At 33.3% G+C, this 17,707-nt stretch overlaps 1 protein-coding gene across 3 annotated transcripts in view; it reads right to left on the reverse strand.

Moving 5' to 3' along the window:
- Window positions 1-6,951: 6,951 nt before the first annotated feature.
- Window positions 6,952-17,707, reverse strand: part of LOC117236211 (multiple C2 and transmembrane domain-containing protein) — a 37,676-nt gene continuing 26,920 nt past the window's right edge. The window contains exons 1-10 of one of the 3 annotated variants that reach the window (XM_033498956.1): window positions 16,384-16,768; window positions 15,680-16,248; window positions 14,511-14,659; window positions 13,497-13,902; window positions 13,049-13,191; window positions 12,613-12,972; window positions 12,171-12,300; window positions 11,257-11,421; window positions 10,161-10,486; window positions 6,952-9,985 (exon numbers count right to left, since the gene is read on the reverse strand). In XM_033498956.1, the coding sequence (XP_033354847.1) occupies window positions 9,874-9,985; window positions 10,161-10,486; window positions 11,257-11,421; window positions 12,171-12,300; window positions 12,613-12,972; window positions 13,049-13,191; window positions 13,497-13,902; window positions 14,511-14,659; window positions 15,680-16,248; window positions 16,384-16,627 (2,604 nt within the window). In that variant the 5' untranslated portion in view covers window positions 16,628-16,768 and the 3' untranslated portion in view covers window positions 6,952-9,873. Of the gene's footprint in view, window positions 9,986-10,160; window positions 10,487-11,256; window positions 11,422-12,170; window positions 12,301-12,612; window positions 12,973-13,048; window positions 13,192-13,496; window positions 13,903-14,510; window positions 14,660-15,679; window positions 16,249-16,383; window positions 16,769-17,707 lie in introns of those variants that run through there. The other 2 variants (XM_033498954.1, XM_033498955.1) reach the window with 2 other exon arrangements.

Here is a 17,707-nt window from a genome sequence, read left to right on the forward strand (position 1 = left end):
AAATTTCACACTCATAAATCCTAATCAAGAGAACGTTAAAAGACTGCTTTATAAAAATCCAATAGAACAAAGGAACTCCACAGAACTAAACACTAACGACTTTCTCATATCACCAATGTGCTATCTCTGTTGCAACTTAGTGGTGGCCACTAATTCGCCTTATCTGGCCTTCCAGCTCGTTGTTACCGAAACGTCAATCGGATCGAGGTCACGGCCAGTGGAGAAAGTTTTCTAATCACTTCCGTGGAATGGTCCTCGAATGAGTTCGTCCGCTGAAACGTGTAAAAATATCTATGGTTCTGTTCTCATGTGTTTATCCATACGTATGTATAAAGATAAATAAGAATCGATGCAATGGAATCTTACTTTCACATTCACATTTCTGTTGAATCAAGCCCACTTCTCTTTGTAGAGGTTATGGGAATCATAAGAACTCTCCAATCTCTTCAATCCTAGCAATGCATGAGCAATCGAATAGCAAAGTACCCAATTTTTTTATTTATTTTAACAATTTTTGTATTTCATACAAAATATTATACGACCTCTTTGAATACCGTATTAATTTTAATTTTTTTCATAGTATATTAATATATACAAAAATGTCCAATATTAAAGCTTCAGATTTATTGCTAGTTACACACTTATTGAGTAATCACCAATTTGGCTGCCTACAAGTTGAGGTTAATAGGTTAAAAGGGTATAAGGATCAAAAGTGTCTTTCTTGATATCGGAAATTTCGGGTAGATGTTCCTAAAAAATAGGAAAATTTATTGGAAACAGAAAACTTCTGTATAGAGAGAAAGTGGTAATAGGATTAAATAATAATTCTTAATTGAAATGAATTAAATTTGAGACTTACTTTGATGCAAAGTAAAATTCCATGATAAGGTTGTGTAATGAGAATTTTTATGAGACTGTTAATATTTTATTAATTAAACTGACACAGAATGTGTTTGTTAATTATTAGGAATTAGCATTGGCCATTAATTGATAAAAAAGTTGATTTCTCCTATAACTGACAATTTATAAAGTTATTAAAGTTATAAAGTTATTATTATGAATAAATAAAAGAAGTTTCTATATGAATTCACTATTATACATTTGCACGCAGATGAAGCTGCAAAAATCACTTTCTATACAAATATGAAGTACATATGTATAGCAAAAATGATATGGTATACTAAACATAAAAAAGAAGATCAAAGAACAAAAGGACTATTGCATACTTACATTCAATTTAATATTAAATTTCCTCCACTTTAATATTATATTTACCTATTATAAAAAAAATCTTTATCCAAAATTGTTGTCCATTAATTGATAATAATATTATCAATCTTTTCCTGACAATTTACTCTCTACTATACTGCAATAATTCTCTGGTATCAAATATTCTCTACAGAAGTTACAAAAAATCAAAGTAATCGACCAGCTCGCAGGAACAGAATTACAAGAATGCGACTAGACGAGACAGACGTGTTACTGGAGAGCAAACAATTTAGAAAATCACGATTACCAGGTCAGGAGGAATGATGGAAAGAGATAGAGAACGATTTGTCGCGACGTATCCGTTGAATCCGGCTTGTGGAATCGTGAAAACTGGACGTACTCATAACTTTCTATTGGTATATGAAAATTTCAGCCGGGCGAACATGGCCACCAGGCCCACAGCATAAAAAAAAAGCGAATTCAGGTTCTCACAAGTTACAAAATATCTCTTCCTGTCGTGAAAGTTTCTTTCTATCCATGATCCACTGCTTGTTTAAAATACTGTTACGGTGACAAAATGTGACATTTGTCTTTTTCGGTTTATTATCGTTTTATTCACTTAGAAATTGAACGTATAGGTGGAAAAGTTACTATATAATTTAGTTGATATATGAAAATTATAATGTATACCTGTTATGTGATTTTTTGGATGGTGGAATTGGTTTCAAAGTGTCTGGTTAGAGGAAAAGTGGTTGTTGGCAGCTATGCAATATGTTTTGACTTTTTTGATGATGATGACACTGCAAAAATTTTTTTGTAGTACGTTTTTCATGTTCTTTATCCTCTTTTTATTTAATGTAATATTTTAACCTATGTTTTCTAGCTAAAATAATAGTCTTCAATAAATTGAAGAAATATCTTTATAGAAAAATCATGTTCCAATACATTAATCAATTTATTATAAGACTTTTATATTGGACAGAAAAAGAAGTACTTAAATTAATAACAGAAATTACAGATTTTTTTATTTTCTCATTTCAAATTAGAAGTAAGAAAATATGTACATATTAATGCAGAATATGGTATTTCATTAAGTAAATTAATTTATCATAGGAATTAAATTCCATCTATCCTAATCATTTAATACTTTCCGAGGAGAAATATCTGTACTTAGACAGCTGGATCGATGCTTCCTCAATGAGATCCAAATCACCGACCTCGACTTTCACCCTCGCGCAAGGTCTAGGACACTCAGGTAACACGGATCTTCTTCCTATGAATGAAGAATCCTTCGTGGTCATCAAGAAACTGGTTTGAAATGTGTCTTTAAAGTTTCTTAAATAATAGCCGCTTCCTCAATGTCAAGAGAGGCATTAAGAAATTGAGATATTCTTACAAGTAACTATTCGTATTATTTTGTTATAAAATAAATATTTCAATATTTTAGCATAGAAATTATAAAAGCACTTGGATCAATTAAGTAAGTATTTCTATAAGATAATCTTTTTAATAAAAAAAACAACTGTAATAGATATAAAGTATCATTTCTTTTGAAAATATAATTAATACATTAATAATTGCTGCTGAAATAATTAATAAGTACTGTAATGATCTAATTAGTTGCTATTTTCCTCTACAAATCGAAAGGAGTTTTTCCTTTTTAATAGTGACAGCCTGCTTATTCTTTTCTGTTCTATTAACAAAAAACCAACAAATTGGGTCAAATCCTGTTAGTTTTATACTCGGACGATCGTAACAAAGGAAATTGTGTTAGCAGAGTGCGTCATACTGTACCGAAGGAATTCTCGAAGAGAGGGACGAAAAATGGAAATGTGAGTCAGCATCCTATGGGTCTTATACTCACAACTTCAGTTATAGTTTCACTTTCGCCATTCCAGATGCCGTTCTTTACTGACGACTCAACGAACCGGCTTATCGCATATTTGTATACACCAAAAATTGCTCAAATTAGCATAAAAAGAAATGTAGTTCTCTCAATGGCATGTCGGTAGAGAAATGATAGATGTAATTGAAAAATAACTTTCCAAAAAATGTTCTATTGTATTTTTGAAATTTACTTACAAGATCAAAGAAAAGAGATTGTGATTTGTAAAGGAAATATATTGAAAAATCGTTTTATCTGATGTTGTCATGCTTTTTCTCTTTCTTTTTTTGCTCTTATTTTGTAAAGGATACAAATTTCAGTGTTGAATATAAAAATTGTATTCTTGAGAAATTGAAAATTGTATTTTTCAGTAGATATCTTCCTGGAAAATGAACGAAAATGGTATTGGATATTAAAAGCTTTCTTTATTTTTAATTTTATGAATATAATAATGAATCTTATCACCTTTTGTCGTAAGTACATTTTTGTCGGGAACACTGAGAATGCTGACCAAGTTCCAGAATTCGATCTAAATAACAGTCATATATGTATATGCATGTTTGTATATATATAATTTAATACAATAATATATTAATGATTATATCTATACATTTTATCGCTTTGTCTTTATCCTCGTCTCTTCCATTTTTCACTCTTTTTTGTCTGTTTTTCTAATTTATTTTTGTACAATCGAGATCAACCGATCTGGACTTGGTCCGAACCTTCTTTGCTTCACACGTGACTTCAATTTCGATTAATTATCGACTAATTATCTTAAATTTAATGTTCATTTGTCCTATCGAACAGACCTGTGCGGAGCATTGTCGATCGATCTGCCATCTGGATCACTATCATTTCATCGTTCAACTACGATAAAGGCAAACAAAATCGAATTGAATTGAAACATCTAGAAACTTGTAATTTATAATTTATATTTACATTTGTATAATTTGTATTTGAAGAATCGGAAAATTTGTAGCGAAAGTTAAGAAAGAGTTAGTTCATTAACGAATTTTCGATATTTCTCTTTAATTCACTTTAGTATCCAACTAAGAATGATATTTATTTGAATAATATTTATTCGTTTTATTATTTGAAAGAAATACATAATCAGACTATGTATATTTATGCACATTCACATTTTTACGAATATAATTAAGAAACTGCAATTTGAATAAGAAATTGTTTTATCTATTAAATATTGTAGAGGATACTATACTTTGGACATTTTATATATTGCTGTTGCATTTCCAAATTTTCCATAAATGCAGAAAAATCTATACTCTATTTATAATAAAAGCACTACGAACTTTTTCAACGACCAATAAAATGCAGTTTTAGGAATAGAAAACACTCATCCAGAGGACAGAATTCGGGAAAAATATACGCGCCCTCGTGTGATTTTATGGGAATCAAATTCGTCCTGGCCTTCCTCTCTTTTTTTCTCTCTCTTTCTCTCTCTCTCTCTCTCTGTATTTCGGCCTTGCTTTCCTCTTAACGGCTAAGACACTTTAATGAAGATTCATATAACACGAAGAAACTGGAGCATGCAAACTTGAAAGTGCGTGCACGAGATAATAATGAATATACGCGTGAATGTATGACCGCTCGTATCTTTTTACGTTTCCCTGTTTGCGCTTGAACAACTGTGTTCCGAAAGAAATGGCTCAAATTACAAGAGCAGACGTAGAAAACTATTTTCCTTCTCTGACGGTGAGATGCTTATACGGAGGAAAATGTCTCTTTTAAAATTGAGAAAGCAATGTTTTTGAAATATCTCATACACCTTGTTGGAAGTACAAAATTGGAAGAGTAGAAAAACCACGGTGTAGAACGCGAATAGTTTCTCTTGAAGCGTCGATCGATACTCACACTATCTTCAGAAACTGTAATTTAATCATTATTTATTTGTAATTATCTAGCTTTTGGATGATTTAAATCACATGTTATAATTGTAAATTAATTTTAGGTTATGGAACTTAATAATTGAACGAATAAATATGACTATGAAGACAATACAAATATATGTAGTCCAATATTGTAGTCCAACTAACATTAATTGTTCCTAACCTTTACTGTTTTGAGTATTTTATTGCTTATGGTCACAAAGATTATCGTTGGTAATTATATTTACTATTGTTAAGAGTGCTTTGTATATTCTTTTGATATTTAGCAACCGACGCTTCAATAAGATTAAACGTTACCAAATGCGTGAAAAATGAAATTGCATGAGCACACTACTCATTATAATCTTCTTAAAAAGAATACAATGTTACTTAAATTTATCTTTTACCTAAATACAAAGCATTTTAACAAAATTTACCAAGAGAATATATTCTCACAGTTTCATGGAAAACATAAATGGAAAAGTGAATCCACGTACCCACACAATTTCAATACAAGGAATGTCGTATGGAATGACTATAGAAAACACACCAACTTATCAGCTATGTGATTTAAAATCCCGAAAATCAACACCAATAAATTCAATAATCAACTCATACTTCTGATTGTCCGTCTTATAATAAAACGAAGCTAACCTAAGATCTATAAAAAAGAAAAGTTTCTGTTTAGCTATAGTCACGAAATTTTAAATCACACGCTCTACATCTCTCGACCTAAACACAATGAAATTGATTTGCAATATCACAAGTTTTTCACTTACGAAGAAAGTTCGTTGATTAGATTCTACATGATAGAAAGAATCGCCTAATTTTCCCTCGTTTTTCGCATGTATCTCACGTTCACGTGTAAGTGTTCAGTGTATTCTATATTATACGTTTTGTCCCTCGACTCAGGCCCAAAATCGGCGATAAACGTTACTATGCACTGCTGACCATAGGTATGTACATATTTAAGACACTTAGTTATATTGCTGAATTCAAAGAAAGTCCTGTGGAAGAAATACTAGCCTGATTGGTTGTTAGCAGGCCCAACACAATCGTAAAGTTAAGCACGCGTATTGCCCGAAAGTGTCACATACATAAGCAAAAGAATGTAGGAACGCGTAACAGTGAACGATAAATAGTAGTACCTCCTCTGTCGACCCATAAGATTTTATTAAATAATTCAAATAAGTTTTATTTCACTTAGTTTTTTACTTTATAAAACATAGGTAACGCGAGTGAAATAACACATTTGTAACAAAAATAAAAACAGTGAAATGCGTCTAACTAAGTATCAAGAGTTGTCTTAATACTTATGGCCGATATTACTTACATTTGAACCCTTTGAAGCGCGAACTACTTCCGGCTATAGTCTGGTTTCTTTAATTCCCTACCAAGATAAAATACGGAAGATGGGAATAGAATTACGCTAACGGAACTTTCAGTCATGATTTCAATTACGATTCCTTTACGATTCGTCAATTTCACAGTTGACCGATCATGTTATTTAACGACGATTTAGCTAGGATAATTTTAGTATCTTCTATTTAATTTTAATAACCTAAGAACTAATTCTAGTTCTAGTAATTTTTATAATTTCTTTCGATATTTCGAATATAAATATGTAAATATGCGTATAGGATATTAAAATTATGTAGGTTCATAAATTTAAATGTTAAAAAATATTCTGTGTGTCTACATGAATTAATTGTTTAAAATAATTTCAGTCTGTTAGTAACTTCTTTTTTGATCATCTGAAATTGTCATCTTAACACAAACTGCATTTTAAAAGACTGAACTAGCTGCCATAATAAATTTGTTTTATACAGTTAAGTTAGAATTGCAGATTTATAAATTCAACAATATAATTGTATCTCTGTATCCTTATAAATATACAAAAAATAAAATATGTATAATTGAGTATATAAAAATATTGTACAAATGTATTAAAAAGGAGATAAAAATTTCGAATGAAATATAAAAAATATTTATAACGCTTCAAAGGGTCAAATATGAGTGAAAATGTACTCGAAGGATACAATTTTCTTTTACAACACTTGTCGTTTTACTGACATCATGAACCTCACGATCATGCGAATACAAGAAACAGCGAGAAAAATGATAACGAAAGACTTGGGAAAAAATGGCGATGCCGCGATGTTCCGAGTTAGAAAAGCGAAAAAATGGATCAGCGATATCTCTTCTTCCCCTTTCAGCTTTCTCATCGGCTGGCACGAACCGTAAAATCGCGGTTAGGAATAATTAATTCAACGCGTTTTGCCTCCCTCCTCAAGCATGTTTGCCATGGCGGATTTACCCACATTCATTTGACAGATCGCTAATTAGCCAAATTTTACTCTATAATAAATTGCTTAAAACGTACTCGAAAATACAAAACTTCGTTTATAATTATTTTATGAATCCTTTACTAGTCGCATGCTAGTCATCGCATAATTTTACCATATTTTTCATATAACACTTGATGTACAACTTTTAAAATTGTAATATTAATATCTTTATTCGGCTATTATTGCTTTTGCGACAACGCGAGCTCGTAACTATCCGGAAATGGAACATAAATAACGGAAGTAACGTGGTTTTTCCTTTTTACAGAGACAATATTATGATGATGATTACACAATGAGAGAAAAACCGGTATAAAAAGAACGCAGCGTAATATTCACAATGAAGAAAGTTACGAGGTCTGAGTGGAACGTTATTTAATCGCAAGAGCTACAAACTATTGTCACGAGGACAGCGATAACTATTATTGTTATAAAAATAGTAATACAACTGGTCGGAGAAACTTTCTGCCCCTTTCTATGCTTTTTTCCGGTTTCTTCCGAACATCTTCACGCACGACTAATATTTTCCACGGTTTCTTCGTTAATTACCATGATTTGTACAAAGAAATCGCATAATGCCATTACCCAGCACGATTCTATTAGAAATTGAATATTTTCCTTTTATTTAAACTGCGATATGTTCCTGGCTATAACGTGAACAGTTGTAATAAAATTCTATCATTCAACCGTAAAGAGAAACTCTGTCACTTTTTACAATTTTCCACACGCAAAGATGCTCGTTATAGCATACGTTAATTTTATTGTATTCATGCTCGAGGAGGCGAATGAACGCGTGACAGTGTGCGTTGGAACGAAGAATTCGATAATATTAAATACTATTTAAAGAAAATAACATTAGGACACTTCGAGAGGTCTCAACGGTAAAAGACTAAATAATAAACTGATTTCACGAACGACGAATAGCTCCTCGGCGATCGTTGAATAGTAAAATTACAATCGTAAGACTATAACGCGATAATTACAGCACGAGGTAGCACAAAGACTCGAATAAGAACAGGCTACATATACCGATCGAACTGTTATTACTTTCTTCTTTTACAATAATATAGTATATAGAATAAAGTTTAGACGTGTGAATGTTGAATAACTGATTCTATTCGTCGTTCTTGAAATGGAAGAAACAACTCGTCGAGCGAATTTTGTCGGCTAAATAAGACCGCCGTAGAACAACTATATTTGTCTTTTTTTGTTCCTTTCTTTTTTTTTATATTTTTTCCTCTTTTTTTTCTTTTAAACTTGTTAATATCTCTCTCTCTGTCATTGGTAACGATTCTGTAGCAGCTATATCTACGACACCGATGGACGAAACGGATCGACGAGGATAGCCCGTTAGTGGGAATTATTCTCGCGTATTTTTCTCGTTTTTTCTTCTTTAAATGACTATGGTATCTCTTCTCCGTCGATATTGTTAGCTAATATACCGCTATCGAACGCACATTCTTCGTTGAGTCTTGATACATTTGAAACGCGGCTCTTCCGTCCAAATGAAATATATATACTTTCAAAAACGTTTGTCTATCCGTGTTTTCCTTCGTTTTTTCTCACACAGGAAAGTCAAACGATAATTTATCGTAACTTGTTTCCTTTCTTGACGTCATGTTTATTAAACTAGTTTCATTCGAATTTATGGAATTTTTTAATTTTCAAGGAAATAGATATTATATATTCAGAATAAAATTCAATATTTTACTGTCGTTAATTTCATGAGAGCGTTATTGGGAAATTGCATCTTTCATTTTGACTTCCTTGTCGACGATCATTCACACAGACTCACCAACACCATTATAGCCGAGTTGTTCGATACAACTACTAATGTGCCGCACGTTCACATTCCACAAATACTATATAAATGAAAAGATATCATTTGCTTTCTTTTACGAAATTCTCGATGAATTTCTGCGTCGACTCGTTCCAACTATCGAATCGAAACAGTATCTAATAACAATTTTGCGTGGTATGTCCCGGAGATTTCGTCGTGAGAAATATCGCCTGGTAAACATTGACAAATATTTCCAGCGTGTTCGTTAAACGTATCTAGCGACTTTATATTACGGATATACGTATTTAATTACCGAATACAGTTGAAACTTTGAATATCTTATGCTATAAAAATGCGGAAATCCTTCTGAATATTGCGATTACAATGTTCTTTTCTCTTTCTTATTACAGTGAACTCGACCATCTGGTGGTTGATCTCTTTCATCCTCTAACTATATCTTATCTATTTCCTATTTCTCTTCATAATATGATGTAAAACTACCCTCACTGAGAATAAAACAGTTCAGACTTCGAAGATATACCACGCGAGGTGTTCTTAACGTGACCAGATTAGACTGGAAACTAGAATGATGAAAATTCCCCCCTAGCTAGACAACTACGAGTGGAAACAAAACGTTTCTCAGTCTATGTCGATCACATCCGGATTCTCCGCTGATCCCTTTCGCTGGCGCATCTTACGGCGCAGCAGGACCGTCCTCAGGATGCTCGGTGATCGTAGACCCGCGACTTCCGGCCGCGGGGCATGCTGCTACGCGGCCTTATGCCTTTTCCTCTGTTCCCTCCGCGTTAAATTCGATGCACCTGGACTGCCCGATGTACTGCTCTTCTCACAGTCGGCAGTTGGTAATGGTTTCAACTCTCTGAAAAAGATAATTTGATTTAATGTATTGTTAATTAGTAGTTATAGCATTATATGTATGATGTAGTACAGTAGCATAGTACAAATATAATAAATGTTTATGTTTAAATTTTATTATTACTTATAAATAATAAAGATAGAAATCTTCGGAGGTTATAGAGTAATTCTAAACGGACCTGTAATTAAGGAGCTCCTCGTCATCGGGCACTCTAGTTATGAGGTCTAGGAGCTCGTTGTTTGGAACCGAGTGAGGCCGGACAATTTTCCTGGAGAATTTATTGACGCCCCATACTAGGATAAGGTATCTTAGAGGGATGAAATACAGGACAGCAACACCGAGGATCGCCAAAATCATGGCTAAATAACTCAAATAAGGAACAGTGAAATTGAAGAGATTCTTCACTCTTTCACAGAGGCTGGCTATGTAACCGATCGAGTTCTGAACAGTCTGAGTCACCTCCTGAATTGCTTGCAAGCGTTCCTTTAGACTTTTTTTCTCTTCCTGAAAGGAAGAACCAGAATAATCCATTTTAGAGAAAATCTGATAAAAGAAGATTTACTAAAAATAAGAAAATATGCTGAAGAAATAAATTAATTTTGGTCATAATTTTTTATTAAAAATTTTATTTAACATAATAGTAATACCAATAGTAATTAGTAATAATAATAAAATGTTTTCTGTATGTTAGGACGTATAATCAAGGTCAATCTTTAACTCGATGAAGTCGATTTGACCAATATTGGCACACATCAATTCGTCGTTTGAATAGGTCGAAGGTTGGATCGAGGAAAGCGCCAGACCAAAATACTTGCCTATCGAGTTCGTGATATACGTCCAAATGTAATATTCATTGAAAGGAGCCTTTAGCTACTGGCAACTAAGAACCTATTATAAACTTTTATTATTCCAGAAGAATACCATCAATCATTAAACAAATGACAGTTGTTTAACTGGTGTATTACGAAACAGGAAATGTAATTTCAATTGATAATGAGTTGTGACATTATAAGAGCAATAATTTGCTATTATGCAGCAGTGTTAAAAACAAACGGTTATCCAGCTTCTCAATTTTGTACAGAAACATATGACTCAAATTTATATAAAATTATACAAATTTCTTTTTCTAATACCTTTTGGCTGTAAAATAAATAAAAGAATCATATGAAATTCTATTAAAAATGTAATTATTTTCTAATTTTCAATGAATATATAAAGTTTTACAAAATTAAATATCGGGAACAACTTAAATAACAATTGCTGGAAATACTTACTTTGTCCTTATCGTCATCGTCGTCATCGTCGTCCCCAGGAGTGGCAGGACCTTCGTCACCCTCGTCGTGGAAGTGGGAACTCGATTGATGCGATAAGGGTGTACCGGTTATTACTGCAACCTGTCCGGAAATCCATTGATTGAATCCGCTTCCATCTCCATAAAGCTGGCAGGTAGCAAAGGACGTGGACATGCAGCAATGCAGGTAAAGGTCGTCAAGCAGATGATTTACATACGTGTTATCTTACATGTGTTTAAGGTTGATTGGTTATTGGCGTCTATTATTTATAAGCAAGCTCCAGCATTGAGAAGATATAACAATAGTGATCAATATATTAGATACTAAATGGAAGAAATATGGTAAAAATTGCTCTAAACTATGTAAGCCATTTCTATGGAAAATTTTGAAAATTTACAGGCATAAATCTTGAAATATCATTGTTGAACAATTCTGTACTAAATACTAGAATACTACTATATCTAATTTTCTAAAGGTATTTAAAAATGTAAAGATTTAAAACATAGGACAACCAAACTGTATATCCATGCTAGTCACATAGCTTTTTAACTTTAATTTCATTTAGCTCAAGAAGGAAGATAGTAATTTCTACTAAGTAGCAGTAACAAGAATAGGAAATTTAGTCAATGTATAAGATTACCTTGGTCAGTGGGACATTTTCTAATCTACAGCATTAAATATTGCAGATAATATTACTAAATAAAAGTTTTAATAGTATTCGGTAGAATGTTAGATTTTTGCAGGTACTTAAAGGCTAGCAATCCAGTTTAACGAATTAGCAAATACATAAGGTAAGTGTACGAGTGTCAATAATTTATAGAGATGGTGATAAGTGACTTAGAAAAATGCTTTGACAAGATAAAATGTAAAAGGATCTGATTAGTTTGTTTACATACCAGATAATACTTTAACAGAATAAGGAGTGCTACTCCAGGAAACATGTAAGGTTCAAAGTAGTAACAGCCCAAAATAAAGATGACCAGTGCGATGATGCTTCTCATTTTATTTTCCCATTCCCAACAGCTCCTAAGGATACAATAAAACACAGAAAAAGATTTCACCATTATTCATTGAATAATTTCATAATATCTTCGAATAGGATTAAAACATAACATATACGTAGATTAATATATAAAATATCTCTCTACGTTAACGTAAAAAGTTAATGAATAAATGAATAATATAGCATTCTAGGAAACGTAGTAATTATTAATCATCGTTTTGACGAATGACAAACAGTATTTAATTTATAAACGAAACATACGATCTGATTTACGTAACAAATGTCATGACTATTTCTAAAATAGATTGAAAATAGAATCAAAGTAGTACACGTACTGCACGTATTTTCCAATATCAATCACGATAACGATGATTGCCTTCAGCCTGAGAACGTTACGTAAAAACACTTGTCTTTTGAACTTTATCTCCGGTTCCATGTACTTCTTCTCCTTGGGATTTAACGTTCGAACACATGCTCTGACAACGTTCCACACCACGTTCAGCTCCAAAAGAATTTGCGGAGAATTTCCTTTGGCACGACCCCTCAGTTTTTTGTCCTTTAACGCGTACCATCGTTTCTCACCGTTCCTTATCCTTAGAAGAGGTATGGCGACTTTGCCGAGAAACTCTACTTTATGGTCCCTGTCCTCGTCGTACACTGTCACCTCTAACACCGAATTGATATCTTTCACGTTACTATGAGAAACAAATAAAAAAGATTATATTTTTTATATTCTCTTCTGAAATCCGTTATATAGTCACGATGGCTTACAAAGTGAATATTTTCTGCCAACTTGGAGCCAGCGTTTTATATTCCGTCTGGGTTTGCAATCTTGCGTTTACCAATTCCAAGACGCAAAAAGGATCGCTCTTGCCACCCAAGTCAGCTGCCGCGAGACCTTGTGCTCTGAATACCTATATAACGAACGAATCATAAATATACATTTTATGAATTCTACAAATCGAAAGTAATATACAAGAGATACGAATCCTAAATTTATACTTTCAAAAATTTTAAATACATATTGTAAATTTCTGTGCAGTTGATAATTATATTTAATAAGATTATAAAGATGAGCTTGGAAAAAAAGTTAAACCTTTTTTAACTAGTCCTAAAAAGCTATATTCTTCTCCTATGTTTTAATTTTCTAATTAAACATTTTCCTATTATTTTTAAACTTAAGTTTTCTCCTTCTCCTCCATTTTTTAAAGATAGGTACCTTCACTGTTAAATGACCAACGTCTCGTACCCTCTGCAACGAGTTCACCAAAGCATATCTTTGGTATAATTGTTCACGTTCACGAGGTGTGTCTTCGTGTGCGGCTAAATCGCTGATCGTTTCGCTAGCGGTAGTACCACTAATAGTTAACAGTAAAAATATGCTGCCAGAGCCGTCCTCGAGATCCCGCCAGAGTCGATGGGTCGTCTCACGTTCAAGCGTCGTCAGATCGATTACCGTTTTTCCCATTAGGTCATCCTGATGGCTTTTATCCCGATCCCACACCGTGACCTCCAATTCTTGACCTAAATAAGGATCTTCGTAAAGGTGGAGATCGAACTGCTCCAACCAAACGGGATTCAGGGTCTTGTGCACTACTTTTGACTTGTACTTTTCTGTTCCGAGACTGAAATATGCAGAAGAAAATGATTATAATTGCCATTGAATATTAATTTTACCAATAAGTAAGGATAATACTTGATGGGTAATCAAATTAATGTATTTAGTAATTATTTGGTTTCTAAATTCTAATTCTAAATTTTCCAGTTTGTTATGATTAGTATCCAAATTCTGAATTCTCAAAAAATAAATGATTTGTTCCTACAGGATTGTTTATCATAGGATCGTGTGAACAATTTAACACTTAAAAGAGTAATATTTCTAATTCTACTATATTATCAAATCCTTCCATTTTTCAATTGATAGAGTTGATCGGTGTGGTTTTTCTAAGCGACATATTTATCTTCCTTTTAAGATAGCAAGACTTTTACAATGATTACAATTTATATCGCATCATACCGCATAATTTAAACAACGAGTGACAAGAAGCACAACTGAAATATAAATTAGATACTTTATATAACTTATTTCGTTGACATCGATACTTCTTAATCTTACAAGTATTTCACAGTGAAGGAAGCGAAGTACAAGCATAGTATCAACAATAAAAATAAATTAATTTCAATACAATGACAGTATTGGGGACAAAGGTGAAAAGAATAAGGGTATTCATACCGAAATTTGACATAGGGATCCGAAAGACCGTCTATATCCATCGGTAATAAATTCTTCGCCTCCACAAGAACAATCGTTACCACGGAGCTCCATATCTGTGACTTTAACCGTCTATTTACGTCCGCCAATCGATTGGTCCTTTGGAAATACTGCAGACATAAAAATACGCCATGCGAAATTGAATTTTCTATCTGATGGAGGAAAATATGGTAAAAATAAAGTAAAATAAAAGGAAACAAAATAGGGAAAAGAAAAATATCGTTTCACTGTGGACAATAATAATTTTAGAAGATTCTGGTTAGAACATGTGTATCGGAAAAAATGTTGAACAAAATATCAGCCGCGATATTAGTTTTTCAACTGCTTGTTCGATGGGCACGATTCTATGTATATATGTATATTATATACAGGGAACCAGTCAAGGTTTATCTACGATTCTATATGTTCAACCTTAATATTTGTTTCTCAAAAATAGTGAACAAATTGTTTTGAGAAGTCTATACAGAGCTTACCACGGTAATTGAAACATAAGATATGAAAAAGAGATAGGGGCTCAGATTAAGTGATTTTAAATGTAACTGCAGCATTAGCTTTACCTCTGTCATCAAGTCGACAAATGTGAATCATTCACTAGCATCGATAAATGCTATCTCTCGACATGAATTCAGTTTTGACTTCATCTTATGTACATTTAGTGTATTGCGGGATGTTAGATAACATAAGTAAAAATAGAACTTGAACTTGTTACCGCAATTAAGTTTTTTTTCAAAGACAAATCATGTATGTTCTGATTGTGAACTGCATCAGGAATCTACAAAACAACAGATTCTCTGAATATCCTCTATCATCTGATTTCAATTCTTAACAACTTCTATAAAAAGAAAACTAATCTTTCATAGTGTTCTACAAATTAAATTATAATCATAACTACTGGTTCCCTAGAAAAATAAAATGTTCATCAATATATCCTGTATCATCTTTTCCCAACTGTTAATAGTCAACTATATATATATATATAAACAAATTTCTCCAGTAAAATTAATTAAAAAAAAAATACTCCAGTCTACCCTATGAATATCTTCCATTTTCTCTCTAACATTGCCCTTGAGTTTATCGAACAGATCATGATGCTTCACGTCCTTCGCGTCCAAAACCTCTTGCTCCTCTACCTTCGACTGTTCAGAAGAAGACTTCCTCAACCTTGAAATCAAATTTGCAGTCTCGAATGCCGATCTCTCCGGTCTCTTTAAATGTTCCAATTTAATCTCTATTCTTCCCTCCTCGTCCTTCTTTTCAGGCGCAGTAAATTTGAAGTCAAAACTCTGCTCTTTCTCGCTCAACCTCCCCTCCTCCATCTTCAAACCGCTATTTTTCCTGTCGTGAAGGATAGAATACGTTCCAGAGGGCCTGCAACGTTCAACAATCCAACTTTCTATAGGCAGCAGCCACGGATGCTTTTCCACCTTCTCCTCCCATATTTTCTCTATCTGATCCTCCAAGATCCTCTCCACAGAGCCCATCTTCCTCCCCAACGAAGATCTCAAAGATCCGATCGTTCTCTTCTCCTTGCTTCGAACTGGTCTTTCGATCGACAAACCCTCTATCCTATTTGTAGAAGAATCTTCTCCAACGTTTTCCGCCTTTCTCGCTAAATTTTCCAACGAACTCCACCTTCTAGTCGAACGATCCGATCTAATCTTATTCTCCAATCGAACATATTTCTCCTCGTCACTGATTCCTACGAGGAAATTAATATCAGATATTTCACCATTAGCTTTAAATGTATTTTCTTTCTGTTTTTCTTCGTTCACGCCAAAAATTATGACAGTGGGATCATTTTTCTCGGATTTTTTCTTAAAGGTACCTTGCTCACCTGCCAAAACGTCCATGAACTTGCGGTCTTTTATACGGCCGGTACTCAATCTTAACCTTCGAGGTGGCGCTTCGACGGCTTGCGGTAACTCTGAAATGCTTTCAGTGTTTTTGTGATCGTCTTGGCCAGCATTTTTCTCCGGAGAACTCTCGTCAATGTTAACATATCGACGATCGGTATCGGATCTATCGAATCGCATGCTTCGAATCGCCTTTCGGAATACCGCGTCCACTTCCGCCGTCATCTCTTCAAAAGTTCGATTCCTCGTTGTGAAATCTTCCTCGGACTTGTGTCGAAACTTGTCTCGATGATGAACCCAAAATTTTTTCCATTTATTTTCATGAGTTTCTTCGTTTGAGATTATTTTCAGGAACTTTAAGGGAGTTTTCGTAGAAGAATTTTTTGAATCGGTCGATAATTGTTTTAGAGGGATGTCACTCACCTTATCGCGCTTTAAAAAGCTACTTCCGCTCCGTGGTGCCACCACTGTTGGTTCTTGGTCAGACATTTCCGGTTTGGACTCGGCGTCTGATATTTGACTCTCTGCCGAGTCTCTCGGACGCGTATCTTGATTATTTTCGTTGGTTGTTTCTTTCGAATCTGTTTTAGATTTCATGGGTTCTACGTTCTTCTTCATTTTGTAAAGCTGTCACGTAGGATGATGATTCGTTATGAACTGAAAATACTAGGCAATGGTATTTTTTAGGTGCTTCGAGTGGGAACGCTTGCCTTGCAATATTTTGAATATACACATTATGTGACCAATAAACGCTTTTTTCCGGTCTTCGCGTGCGAATACGCGCCTAATTGACACCACCTGACGTGACGCCGACAATTTCTTTCCTTCTCCACGGTCGATAGGATAGTTACGTCGATCATCGTTGGTTACAGTTGACAGAATTGGTACAATTTATTTTTTATCCTGTTAATCTCTTCTTATAAACTTGTACCTTTTCTATATATAAATATGTTTTCGTATTTTTAATTTTTATCTTGAACTATGAATATAAAAAATATAATATAAAAAGATTTCTTTAATAATTAAATATTTTTCTTAAATATTTTAATTAAATATTATTCTTTAGTAAATTTAGAAAAGTTGACGAAGATTCTGTACGTGTAATTTTAAAAATTACAATTGGAATAAAAAGAATTTTTAAAATAAAATAAAATGTAAAGTAGCAATAACGAATAATAATGCAAAGTAAATTGGAATTTGAATTTTCAAAATCTTATCCGACGATGTCCATGAACATTTCGTTGACTATTTTAGTTCCGCTCCTATGGCATTGTTATCCTCCTATTGTTAAAATTAACTGCAGTA

The sequence above is a fragment of the Bombus vosnesenskii genome, unplaced genomic scaffold (genome assembly GCF_011952255.1).
Source record: "Bombus vosnesenskii isolate JDL3184/JDL3185 unplaced genomic scaffold, Bvos_JDL3184-5_v1.1 scf7180000013340, whole genome shotgun sequence".
NCBI classification, from domain to species: Eukaryota; Metazoa; Arthropoda; class Insecta; order Hymenoptera; family Apidae; genus Bombus; species Bombus vosnesenskii.